This window comes from Rhineura floridana, chromosome 3 (genome assembly GCF_030035675.1).
Source record: "Rhineura floridana isolate rRhiFlo1 chromosome 3, rRhiFlo1.hap2, whole genome shotgun sequence".
NCBI classification, from domain to species: domain Eukaryota; kingdom Metazoa; phylum Chordata; class Lepidosauria; order Squamata; family Rhineuridae; genus Rhineura; species Rhineura floridana.
The window spans coordinates 209,675,815-209,686,668 of record NC_084482.1 but is presented as its reverse complement, the minus strand read 5'-3'; the positions used below and the strand labels follow the sequence as shown (position 1 = coordinate 209,686,668).

General features: G+C 45.0%; 1 protein-coding gene across 1 annotated transcript; it reads right to left on the bottom strand.

Annotated features, from left to right (window-relative positions):
• Positions 1-222: 222 nt before the first annotated feature.
• LOC133378923 (zinc finger protein ZFP2-like) lies at positions 223-10,325 on the bottom strand. Its single transcript, XM_061613536.1, has 7 exons — positions 10,296-10,325; positions 7,482-7,541; positions 4,873-5,322; positions 4,481-4,601; positions 4,118-4,200; positions 3,741-3,867; positions 223-2,735 (listed from the first exon to the last, which is right to left on the bottom strand). The coding sequence occupies exons 1-7, from the start codon at positions 10,323-10,325 to the stop codon at positions 1,174-1,176; spliced, it is 2,433 nt and encodes an 810-aa protein (XP_061469520.1). The 3' UTR covers positions 223-1,173.
• Between the last annotated feature and the right edge of the window lie 529 nt (positions 10,326-10,854).

Below are 10,854 nucleotides of genomic sequence, written 5' to 3'. Positions count from 1 at the left end.
AACCAACGCTAGGATGTCTGTGTTATCAACAAATGTTTTTGCAAGTAACCATGGTTAATAATGTGATTATCAATATCTGTACTTTCTGTATTTAATTTCCTTCTGACCTTGCCATTTCCAATCCCTCTACCCCAAAATATATGTTAAATGTACATTTAAAAGCAGGAGTGAAAATCAGAAAAAGATGACAAACGCTGATTTATTGTTTTTATTGTTATTACTTGCTGTTTATCATAATTAAAGGACTTCAAATATACTAAAAACGCAAGCAGAAGATGCATTTGAGGAAAACTAAAAACGATAGATTAGAGGTGAAGAACAACTCAATTACAACAGGAAATATATTAGAACTTCCTTTTCTTTTTGTTAAGATGGTATCTGTATATAGGCATATTGGTATTTTTTGTTAATTGCTCAATATTCGATACTGAAATGTGTATTTTTGCAGCGATGTAAAATTTTTTTGCCCATTCACAAAAACCAATGAAATATTAAATGTTTTCAATGCAAAAACACTTAAGAGAAAATCCACCCAACCCATTTCAAGTATGTACACTTTTGTTTACACGGAGATGTGTACTGCAGCACGTTCCCTCTGTTTTTCCACTCCCCCCCCCATTTCCATTCCTCCCAGGACATACACCTGAGCAGGCAGAACTGTATGGGGACATCTTGGATACCATCTTCTTCAGGTAGCAGCCACCTTACATTTCCCAAAATATTTATTTTATTTTATTATCACATTTACATCCCACCTTTTCCTCCAAGGAGTTCAAGGTGGCATACATACTTCTCCTTGTCTCCATTTTATTTTGACAGCAATCCTGGGAGGTAGGTTAGGCTGATGGCCCAAGGACACCCAGTGAACTTCATACCCAAGTGGGGATTTGAACACTGGTCTCCCAGGCCCTACTCCAATACTCTAACCACTACACCACACTGATCTGTAGGCCAGGCAATGAATTTTGGCAGATCTAAGACGGCTACCTCTGAACACGGATAGGAACTGAATGCTCCCATATAAAAGCACCACTGCCCCGTCAGGTGAAAAAATCTGGAGCAGGCAGAAGGGAGTAGCAATTATCTGTCACATCATATTGGAGAAAGAAATCTAAAAGAAAATAGGTTAGGTTTCTTTGTTGCCTGTGCTCAGGGTTCCCCAATATGAAAAAGTTACATTGTAACAGAATCTCGTTCCATATTCCAAGCACTTCTGTGAATTCTTTGATGATAAGCAAGATGTATCTCACTATTGAAGCCCTTTCCACATTCCAAGCATTTATATTTCTCCTCTTTGTGAGTTCTTCTATGAGAAGTGAGAGTTGCCTTTGCACTGAAGCTCTTGCCACATTCCAAACATTTATATGGTTTCTCCCCTGTGTGAGTTCTTTGATGCAAAGTAAGGTTTGAACATCTAATAAAGCTCTTTCCACATATTATGCATTGATAGGGTTTCTCCCCTGTGTGAACTCTTTGATGGCAAGTGAGATGTATCTTCTGACTGAAGCTCTTCCCACATTCCAAACATTTATGTGGTTTCTCCCCTGTGTGAATTCTTTGATGAGAACCGAGACTTGCCCTATGTGCGAAGCTCTTTCCACACTCTAAGCATTTATATGGTTTCTCCCCTGTATGGATCCTATTATGGGTAGTAAGGTCAGATCTGTGACAAAAGCTCTTTCCGCATTCCAAGCATTTATATGGCTTTTCACCTGTGTGAATTCTTTGATGAAATGTGAGACTTATCTTATGCCTGAAGGTCTTTCCACACTCCAAGCATTGATATGGTTTCTCCCTTGTGTGAATTCTTTGATGGGAAGAGAGATTACACTTTTTTCTGAAGCTGGTTCCACATTCCAAGCATTGATATGGTTTCTCTCCAGTGTGAATTCTCTGATGACAAGTAAGGGCTGCCTTCTGTGCAAAGCTCGTTCCACATTCCAAGCATTTATATGGTTTTTCTCCTGTATGGATCCTTTCATGGGCAATAAGGTGAGAATTCTGACGGAACCTTTTTCCACATTCCAAGCATTCACGTGGTTTCTCCCCTGTGTGAATTCTTTGATGACTAATGAGATCAGTCTTCTGACAGAAACTCTTTCCACATTCGAAGCATTTATGTGGTTTTTCCCCTGTGTGAATTCTTTGATGAGAAGTGAGATCCGTCTTCCAACTGAAGCTCTTTCCGCACTCCAAGCATTTATATGGTTTCTCCCCTGTGTGAATTCTTTGATGACGACGAAGGCATTTGCTTGTACTAAAGTTCTTTCCGCACTCCAAGCATTTATATGGTTTCTCTCCCATGTAAATTTTTTCATGAAAAGTAAGATTTGTGTTCTTAGTAAAGCTGTTTCCACACTCCAAGTATTCACATGGTTTCTTCCCTGTATGAATTCTTTCACTGGTGACATCTGTCTTCTGACAGAAGCTGTTTTCACATTCCAAGCACTTATATGGTTTCTGTACCATGTGGAAGTTGCATTGAGCTTTCAATTTTGACTTCGAATGGAAGCTTCTCTGACACACACAGCATGTATTTGTTTCTTTTCTTTCTTGTACTTTTTCTTGGACCAGGATTTCATCGTAGTCACGGCTCTGAGAATTAAGGGATTCATGCCTCCTCCTCTCTTCTTCTTCTTCTGTTTTCCTACTCTGCTGCTCCCTCTTTATACACGTGTCTCTTTCTGGGAACACCCCATGTAGTTCTGTCATATTCTCGGTTTTCCATTCATGGCCTGTTGCAAAGAAGAGGGGAAGCTGTTAGGAGCCTGAAGTACAGTAGGGCCCCACTCATACGGCGGGTTACGTTCCGGACCCCCGGTGAAAAGCAAAAACCGCTGAAAAGCGGAACTCATTGAATAGAATGGCATGCGATGCCCGAAAACGGCCGTAAAAGCGGAACAAGCGCCATATGAGTGGGGCTCGTCTAATTGAGACCGCTGCATTAGCGAAGCGCCGTAAAGCAAAGCACCATAAAGCGGGGCCCTACTGTAGTAATGAAACTCTAAATCACTGAGCAACCACAAAGAACGCTTGTGATAATGTAAGAGGAACTGAAAAGCTTTAGCTGGGAGGCAGCTTTCACCATCCATTTTTCTGTTCTATGTTTGCACAACTGACAGTCAGTGTCCTATAGAATACCATGATCGTATCCCTGGAGAGCCCCAGCTCAGACATAAAGCTCACTGGGAGGCCTTTGGCTATCCCTCTTTTCTCAGATCAGCCTTTCTCACAGGATTGTGATGCAGGTAGACCACAGGGCAATCATATGCATTCTCTTCTGAACTGCTTGGAGCAATACCAGGATACAAATATGTAAACACTCAGTGACAGAGCATGTCACGCACACCCAGAGGATCCCAAGTTCAATCCAAGCCTCTTCCAGCAGAAGGATCTTGGAAGGAGCCCTTGGGCATACTGGGCTGAAGCCTTGGAGAGCTGCTGGTGGTCAGAACAGACAATACTGGCTAGTTTTTGTATTTATTGCAACTCTTCATGTTTCCTGCTGCTGTCAAGTTGTTTACATTATCTTATGGTTTAAAATTTTTGCCACCTTGTACGTTTTTGTTACATAAAAAAGTAGAATATAAATATTTTAATAAAAACAAATAAAGTAAATAGATAAATCCTGGCAGAGGGGAAGCAAGAGATTTGAGTTGTTAAAATACAGACACTGTGCAAAAAGTCTCGTTTTGTATTTTCTAATGGATATTACCAACTATGCAAAAAGGGAGACTTACCAAGAGAGGCGACAATCTCACAAATCTCCTCTGTGACTTCCTTATGCAGAGCTCTCTGGTCAGGATCCAGCAGAGCCCACTCCTCGTCGGTGAAATACACAGCCGCTTCCTCAAAGGACACGGGCCCCTGGAAGAATGGGAAACATTTGCCTCTTTATATATAATATAAACATTATCTCTAGCAAAATCCAGAAGATTCACTAAGGAAAGACAGCTGGGAATTATCCTGCGTGATTTAAACCTTCATGAATGGCATTCACAGCCTTCCTGATGAGCAGGTTTGACAGAAGCAAAGAGAGGGAGGGAGAATTGTTCAGTTCCCAGGGAGGCACCCAGAATGCTCCAGCCTCTCTTCCTGCAATAATCCTTCCCCCTACCTGATCCGGTGCCACAACCACTGCTTCCCCTCCACCATACAGAAGAGACTGCTGAGGAAGTCTTGCCAGCATCATTCCATCACCTGTGTGAAAAAAAGGTGGTGGGAAGCCGTCAGCATGTCCTTATCTCAGAGGTTAGACACCTGTCTAAGTACTCACTGATGTTACAAAATGTCGCATCCATTGTATACTGGCTGTTCATATGCATTTTACATCGGATTTTGGTTCTCGCAGATTGAGTATGAACTCCTCTTTCAACGGTAGAAAAGGCCATGGACAAGCATCTCCCACCAAAAAATTCAGGAGAACATAAAAGAATCCCATGAGTTCCTTGCATAATCAACAGAGCAACTTAATCCTTACCCAGGGAGGGGGCACCTCCACCGCTCTCCTGCGTGTTCCAGCTTTGCAGGGGACCCTCCCCGGCATCCGACGGAAACTTCTCTGCCTCACGGAAATCAGTGGCCACTTCTGCAAACAGACCCTGACAATAGCAGTGAAGATACCAAAGACAATTGATAGGGAAATAGATTAGACAGGAAAAGATAGAGGAAAAGGGCTGCTTGGATGATTTCCAGAAAGGGTTGGACTATTATAGAGTGATAGCAGTGCTTTTTCCCCAGGAGCTGTCCAAGGAAAACCCGGAGTAGATTCCATTGCCCCACTGACATGGAGCCACCAGCCTCCACCGAGTGTTAGGATACCCTCCCTCACATGCTGAGTCCCTTAGAACGACCCAGATGAAACCCTCTCACCTGCTGCTCTTCCTCTTTCTTCTCCTCAGCCTGGCTCAGGAGGAAACCTTCAGCCAGCGCCACCGCCTGGGAACTGGTCTCCGCCCCACATTCCCTCACCCAGCTCACTATCTCCGCTGGAAGGACAGCCAGGAACTGCTCCAGGATCACCAAATCCAGGATCTGGTTCTTTGTGTGCTTCTCAGGCTTCAGCCACCGATGGCAGAGATGGTGGAGTCGGCTGCAGACCTCTCGGGGGCCCTCGGCATCCTGGTAGCAAAACTCCCTGAAATGCTGGCACTGCACATCTGAACTGTGGGCCTCCTTACCCAGAATGTTCCAACCTGTTCTCTTCCAGAATCCCTCACTGCTCCCAGCCTGGATGATATTCGGAACAGTTGCTTCAAGGCCAGTTGAGTCGTCTTCTTTCATCTTTGCGTCAAGACCAGGCCCAACAGACTCCTCTCTTTTCTGCTAAAGACTGTCCTATGCGGAGATACTACCAAGTTCTGCAAAGCCAAAACATTGTTTTGTGAGTTAACCTTTCAGGACAGGAAGATTTTTCCTGAGCGAACGTGAATGAGTCCCAGAAGGAAAAGGCAGGGGAATGCTGAGATTCAGAGATAAACTAGAGACTTGTGTGGGAGGCTTCTGTATTTGAGGGATATAGATTAAACCTTTCATCTGGCTGAGGATCAAAAGTTGCAAAATCCCTCCCAGTGGTCTGGTCTGTCCCCTACAATTTATTGGGAACATAAGAAGGGCCCTGCTGGATCAGACCAAAAACCAATCTTCTTCTATTATTATTTAAATTTTATATACCACCCTTCCTCCCAAAAGAAAGAAATGACAGCGTCATGATCGATTAGTTTGAGCAAAAAAGAAGCAATAAACACTAAAAGCATTTTTAAAAAAAATCTTTAAAACTATTCCAATACAGATGCAGACTGGGATAAGGTCTCTACTTAAAAGGCTTGTTGAAAGAGAGGAAGGTAGGCACTGAAAGGTAACAGAGATAGCGCCTGTCTTAATATTTCAGGTCAGTGAATTCCAAAGGGTAGGTGTCACCACACTAAAGGTATCTAGTCCAGCATCCAGTGCTCACAGAGGCCAATCAGATGCCACTGGAAGGCCCCCAAGCAAGACATGAGCACAACAACACTTGCCTGCTCGTGACCCTCATCAACTGGTGGTCAGAGGCATCCAGCCCCAAATGCTGGCATTAATGTAGCCATCATCACTAAGACCCATTGATAGCTTTGTCCTTCAAGAATTTGTCTAATCCCATTTAAAAGCCATCCAAGTTGGTGGCCGTTAGTAAATGCAAACGCCATAGTTTCAGATATGCAACATGTAAAGAATTACTTTTTTCTATACTGAATCTCACCATTCAGCCAATGGCCCTGGTTTCTAGTGTTATGAGGGAGAAAAAAATTCTGTCTATCTACCATCCATAATTTTACCCACCTCTATCATTCCCCCCTTTCCTTTCCTTCTAAGTTAAGAAATCCCCACAATAAAAGCCCAAACTAAACGATCATGAAGTCGGTTTAAATGAAAGCTGTCACTCAGCTACAGAAATAATAGTTGATTAATTTTCAGACTTATAGACAGCTAATCTGGTGATCTCATTTATGCATAAAACCTCCATTCTATCTTAAACAGAATTTCCCACCCTTGTGCAGGCATATTTTAATTGTTTAATGTATAAACAAAGTAACATTTCTCTGCAGGATCTGGTATACTTCCTCTACACATGGAGGTTCCACTCCTCTCACAGCTGAGGGCTGTTTTCCTGGGCAGATTAAAAATTCACACAGAGCAGCATCCGTTTCACAGCAGTGACCACCCCGCAAGCTTTGTGCCCAGGAACTGGGATCCACAATCTCTGCTCTGATGAGGGTTTTTTCATTCCTCTCCCCCATTCCCCACTATCCCCCCCTTTTAATTTTTTGTGCTGCTTCCTAATGCTTTCCTGTTCTGCTTGAATAGTCTCCCCTACTGATCAGGGTTCGGCCATGTGCAACAATGCACCAGAGGACCCAGGTTTGTACGGGGGGGGGGGCAGAGGCCAGCCCCCAATTAATGGGCCCCTTCATCTTCTCAGTTAGTAGCTCTGCTCTACTCCTCATTTTCCTAGGTAATTAGCATAGCAGACCTACTTTATATTCCCTACCAGGACAGAGGACAGTGTGGTGTAATGGTTAGAGTGTCAGAGTGGGACCTGGGTTCAAACCTACTACCTCACAGGGTTCCTGTGAGGATAAAATCAGGAGATGGTTTGTATGCCACCTTATGCTCCTTGGAGGAAAGGTGGGACATAATGTAGTAAATAAACAAAGGGGCCTCCTAGCCTGTCAGAGAGGAGGAAGGAAAGAAAGGCGCTCCCTTGCCTCGTGTAGAAGTATCAGCCGCACAAGCCACCTTCCTATCAGGCAAAAATGGGGCGAGGGTCCCGCTTGCACTTCCCGGCCCTTAATCGACGGACACCCCCACACTTTTCACTGCCTGACGTTTGAATCTGGACATCTCTCCAAGCCCCCTCCTCCCTTTCCTGCCTTGCAATGCCTCCTCTGCACCCCTGCGGCTCCCTTGCATCCAAATGCCCAGAAGAGGGGGGAGCTCCTCACCACCAGATCCCAGAAGGGAGCACCGATGCACCACTTGGGAGGAAAAGAGAAGCCCCTTTCCTGCGGGAGAGGAGGCGGGCAGGAAGAGAGTTTGCGAGAGGGGAGGTGCATTTGCTCTGGAGGACCCGCCCTCCCTTTTCCTTCCTCTCTAGGAATCAAGCTTAGTTCATTTTAACCCTTAGAAGGCCAGGCTGCAGCGTCCCCTCCTTCTGCGTCCCCCAAATCAGGAGCTGAGAAGGAAACCTGCATTGGCAACCACGAGGGTGTTTGGGCCTCTCTTGGGTGGGTGAGGTGGGCTCTGACATTTCCCCTCCCCTTAATGAAAATAGAAGGAGGGTGATAGTGAAGTCTCTGATTCTTTATTTATCTAGTTTTTCCTCCAACGGGCAAAAAAACCCGATCATCTCCCCACCACCACCACCTAGATTTCTCAATGGAGAGAAGAAAATGTTTTTGCATCTTGATCCTCTAAGGGTCAAAGGGCCTTTAGGGGCGGTGTCCTTCGATGCAGAGACACTTCAGGTTCCCAATCGACAATGGACATGCAAGGGAAGGGGGTTGGCTTCTCTCCTAGATAATTTTAGAGCCGTGCATCGATGGTCTTACGGGGCCCTTTTGTTCGACCGCAATTCGCAAAGCTCGACTTCCCGAACGGAGAGAAAGAAATCTTTCTGCATCTTGATCCACTAAGGGTTAAGGCTCTCAGAGATCCTTAAACTCGGTGACACTTCAGGTGCCCAATGGTCAGTGCAACTGCCGGCGTAAAACCGGACAGGGGACCAAAGAGGCGTGGAAGGAGTTCGATTCTCCGCAGCAGCAGCTAGGTGAGTTTAGACCCCTGAATTAATAGTCTTACAGCGCCCCCTATAGATGACCAAGTGTATTGCTTCATGTGTGCTGTGCAGAATTCATTTTTCTCTCCTCTTCCCCCCCCCCATGTTTATAAAATCCTGTTATGTGGGGGCAGAGCTTGGAAGATTACTTTTAAAAAGTAATAAATTACAGTTACATGGCCCAAAAAAGTAGTAATTACCGTTGCAATTACAATTGCTCTGAAAGTAACTGATTACTTTACTTTTCCTCCAAAGTAATCACTACAATTACATTTCAGTTTCTTTAAAAAAATGCCTACAAGATGCTGGCCTTGGCTGCTGCACATCTAAGTAGCCTAAAACAACATTAAAAATAAACAAACACATACAGATGTAGTAGTATAATTATTTTTATTCATAAGATAGCAATTGTGGTCTCTCCGCTGGTAAGGGTGGTGGGAAGGGATGCTGAGGACACTACTCAGATCTTTGCATGTCAAACCAAGTGCAACACCCCCCACTCAGCCAGCCAGCATAATCACTCTCACTCAACCACCTCCCAGACCCTGCCCTGCCACCAACTAAGAGACACTCACCCAAGCAAACATTTTCCCCTGAGATGCAAAAAAGTTAAAATACTGCAAATGCAGCACAGTACCCAGAGAGGGTGGTGGTGCAGGCCACTTTGTGTGCCAAGTACAAACACACATACACACATGTTGTCATCTTTCACCTCCACACTTCTTTGTCTCCATTCTGCTGCTGCCTCCTTCTCCTCCTTTATCCATGTTCTTGACCTCTGGATCCTTTTTCCCTCCACTCCATTCTTCACCACCACTATCCGTTTTTTAAAACAATTGTTTTCTCCACTCCACCCCGTCTCACTCTCCGCCTCCTCCCTCGTCGCCTCCTACCCATCCACAGAGCATGAGGAAAGAGCGACACTGCACAGAAGCCCAGTTTGAGGCACATGATTTTCATCCACAAATCAGAGGAGCAGAAGACTTCCCCTGCTCCCCCCCCAAGTAATGCCCAAAAGTAATTCTGGAAATGTTACAATTACTCCACAAAAGTAGTAAGATTACTCCTAGTTCTATTACAATCAAAATGTAAAGGAATTACCCACTGGTTACTCAAAAAAGTAATGAATTACAAGTAATTCGTTACTTGTAACTAGTTACTTCCAAGCTCTGTGTGGGGGAGAGGGAAAGCTGCGCCCCCCCCCCAGATGTTGTTGGACCCTGAACTCCCTTCATCCTTGGCCAAGCTGCCTGGGGCTGTTGAGTTGTGGTGGATGATGATGTGTATGTGTAAGCATGCAGCTTCGTGATGATGTGTTTGTTTAATGTTTCTATTTTTCGTTTTGATGTATTTCATAAGGTGGAGTGCCTGGGAAAAACAGGGGATATGTTTTTTTAAAAAAATCATTAAAAGTGAGGCTGCTCTGGGCCATCTCGGCAATCGTTGCTGGAATGTTGGGGGAAGTGGCATTTGGGGCAGAAAAAGAGAGAGAGAGGCAAGGAGTGGGAATGACGGGCTAATGAGAAGGAAGAAAGAGCTGCCCTGAGTTTGTGAAGTGACTGAGAACAGTGTGGTGTAATGGTTAGGGTGTTGGACTAGGACCTGGGAAACCAGAGTTCAAATCCTCACTTATCCATCTAGCTCAGTATTGTCTACACTGACTGGCAGCGGCTCTCCAAGGATTTCACGCAGGAGTCTCTCCCAGCCCCACCTGGAGATGCCGCTGGGGATTGAATCTGAGACCTTCTGCATGCAAGGCCTTCCAGTATACTGACGACATCACGACCCAAATCTTCCGATGACAGCTCCCAACGGTTTTTTATAGGTGTTAAATAGCTCAGGAAACAGAATGGACTCTGGTAGGATCCCACAGCCCAAAAGCCATGGAGCCAAACAACCATCTCCTAGCACTGCTTTCTGGTACTGGCCTTGTAGGTAGGAGCGGAACCACTGCAAATACATTACATCTCCCAACTCACACCTCATAGAAGTCACTCCAGAAGGACACCATGGTCAACGGTGTCAAAAGCTGCTGAGAGGTCCAGGAGAACCAACAGGATCACATTGCCCCTGTCTCCCTCTCCCAATAAAGGTCACCAATCAGGGCCACCAAGAATGTTTCTGTGCCAAAAGCAGGCCGGAAAACAGACTGGAATGGATCTACATAATATGCTTCCTCCAGGCATGCCTGCCCGCTGGCCCGCCACCCCCCTCTTGATCACCTTGCCCAGGAAGGGAGTATTAGATACTGGATGGTAGTTTTCTAAAACCTCTGGATCCAGGAAGGACTTCTTTGAGAGGGTTGCACCACCGCTTTTTTCAAGGAGATGGGCATAATTCCACATTCCAAGCATTTGTTTGGTTTCTCTTGGTGAATTCTTTAATGGTAAATGAGCTGCATCTTCTGACTGAAGCTCTTTCCATATTCCAAGCACTGATATGGTTTCACCCCTGTGTAAATGCTTTGATGTGGTCAAGTATGACTAAATGAGGATTGTGCTAAATACAAGGGGTGTGTTGGTTTCCATGCTGAAGTTGGT

What these genes read in the sequence shown, in the direction of transcription:
- LOC133378923 (XM_061613536.1), bottom strand. Translation starts at nt 10,325, where the DNA reads ATGGTGTCCTTCTGGAGTGACTTCTATGAG. An exon ending in TGGAGGTGCCCCCTCCCTGG is followed by an intron (nt 4,201 to 4,480) that starts GTAAGGATTAAG and finishes TTTTTCACACAG; the next exon opens with GTGATGGAATGATGCTGGCA. An exon ending in TGGTTGTGGCACCGGATCAG is followed by an intron (nt 3,868 to 4,117) that starts GTAGGGGGAAGG and finishes CCATTCTTCCAG; the next exon opens with GGGCCCGTGTCCTTTGAGGA.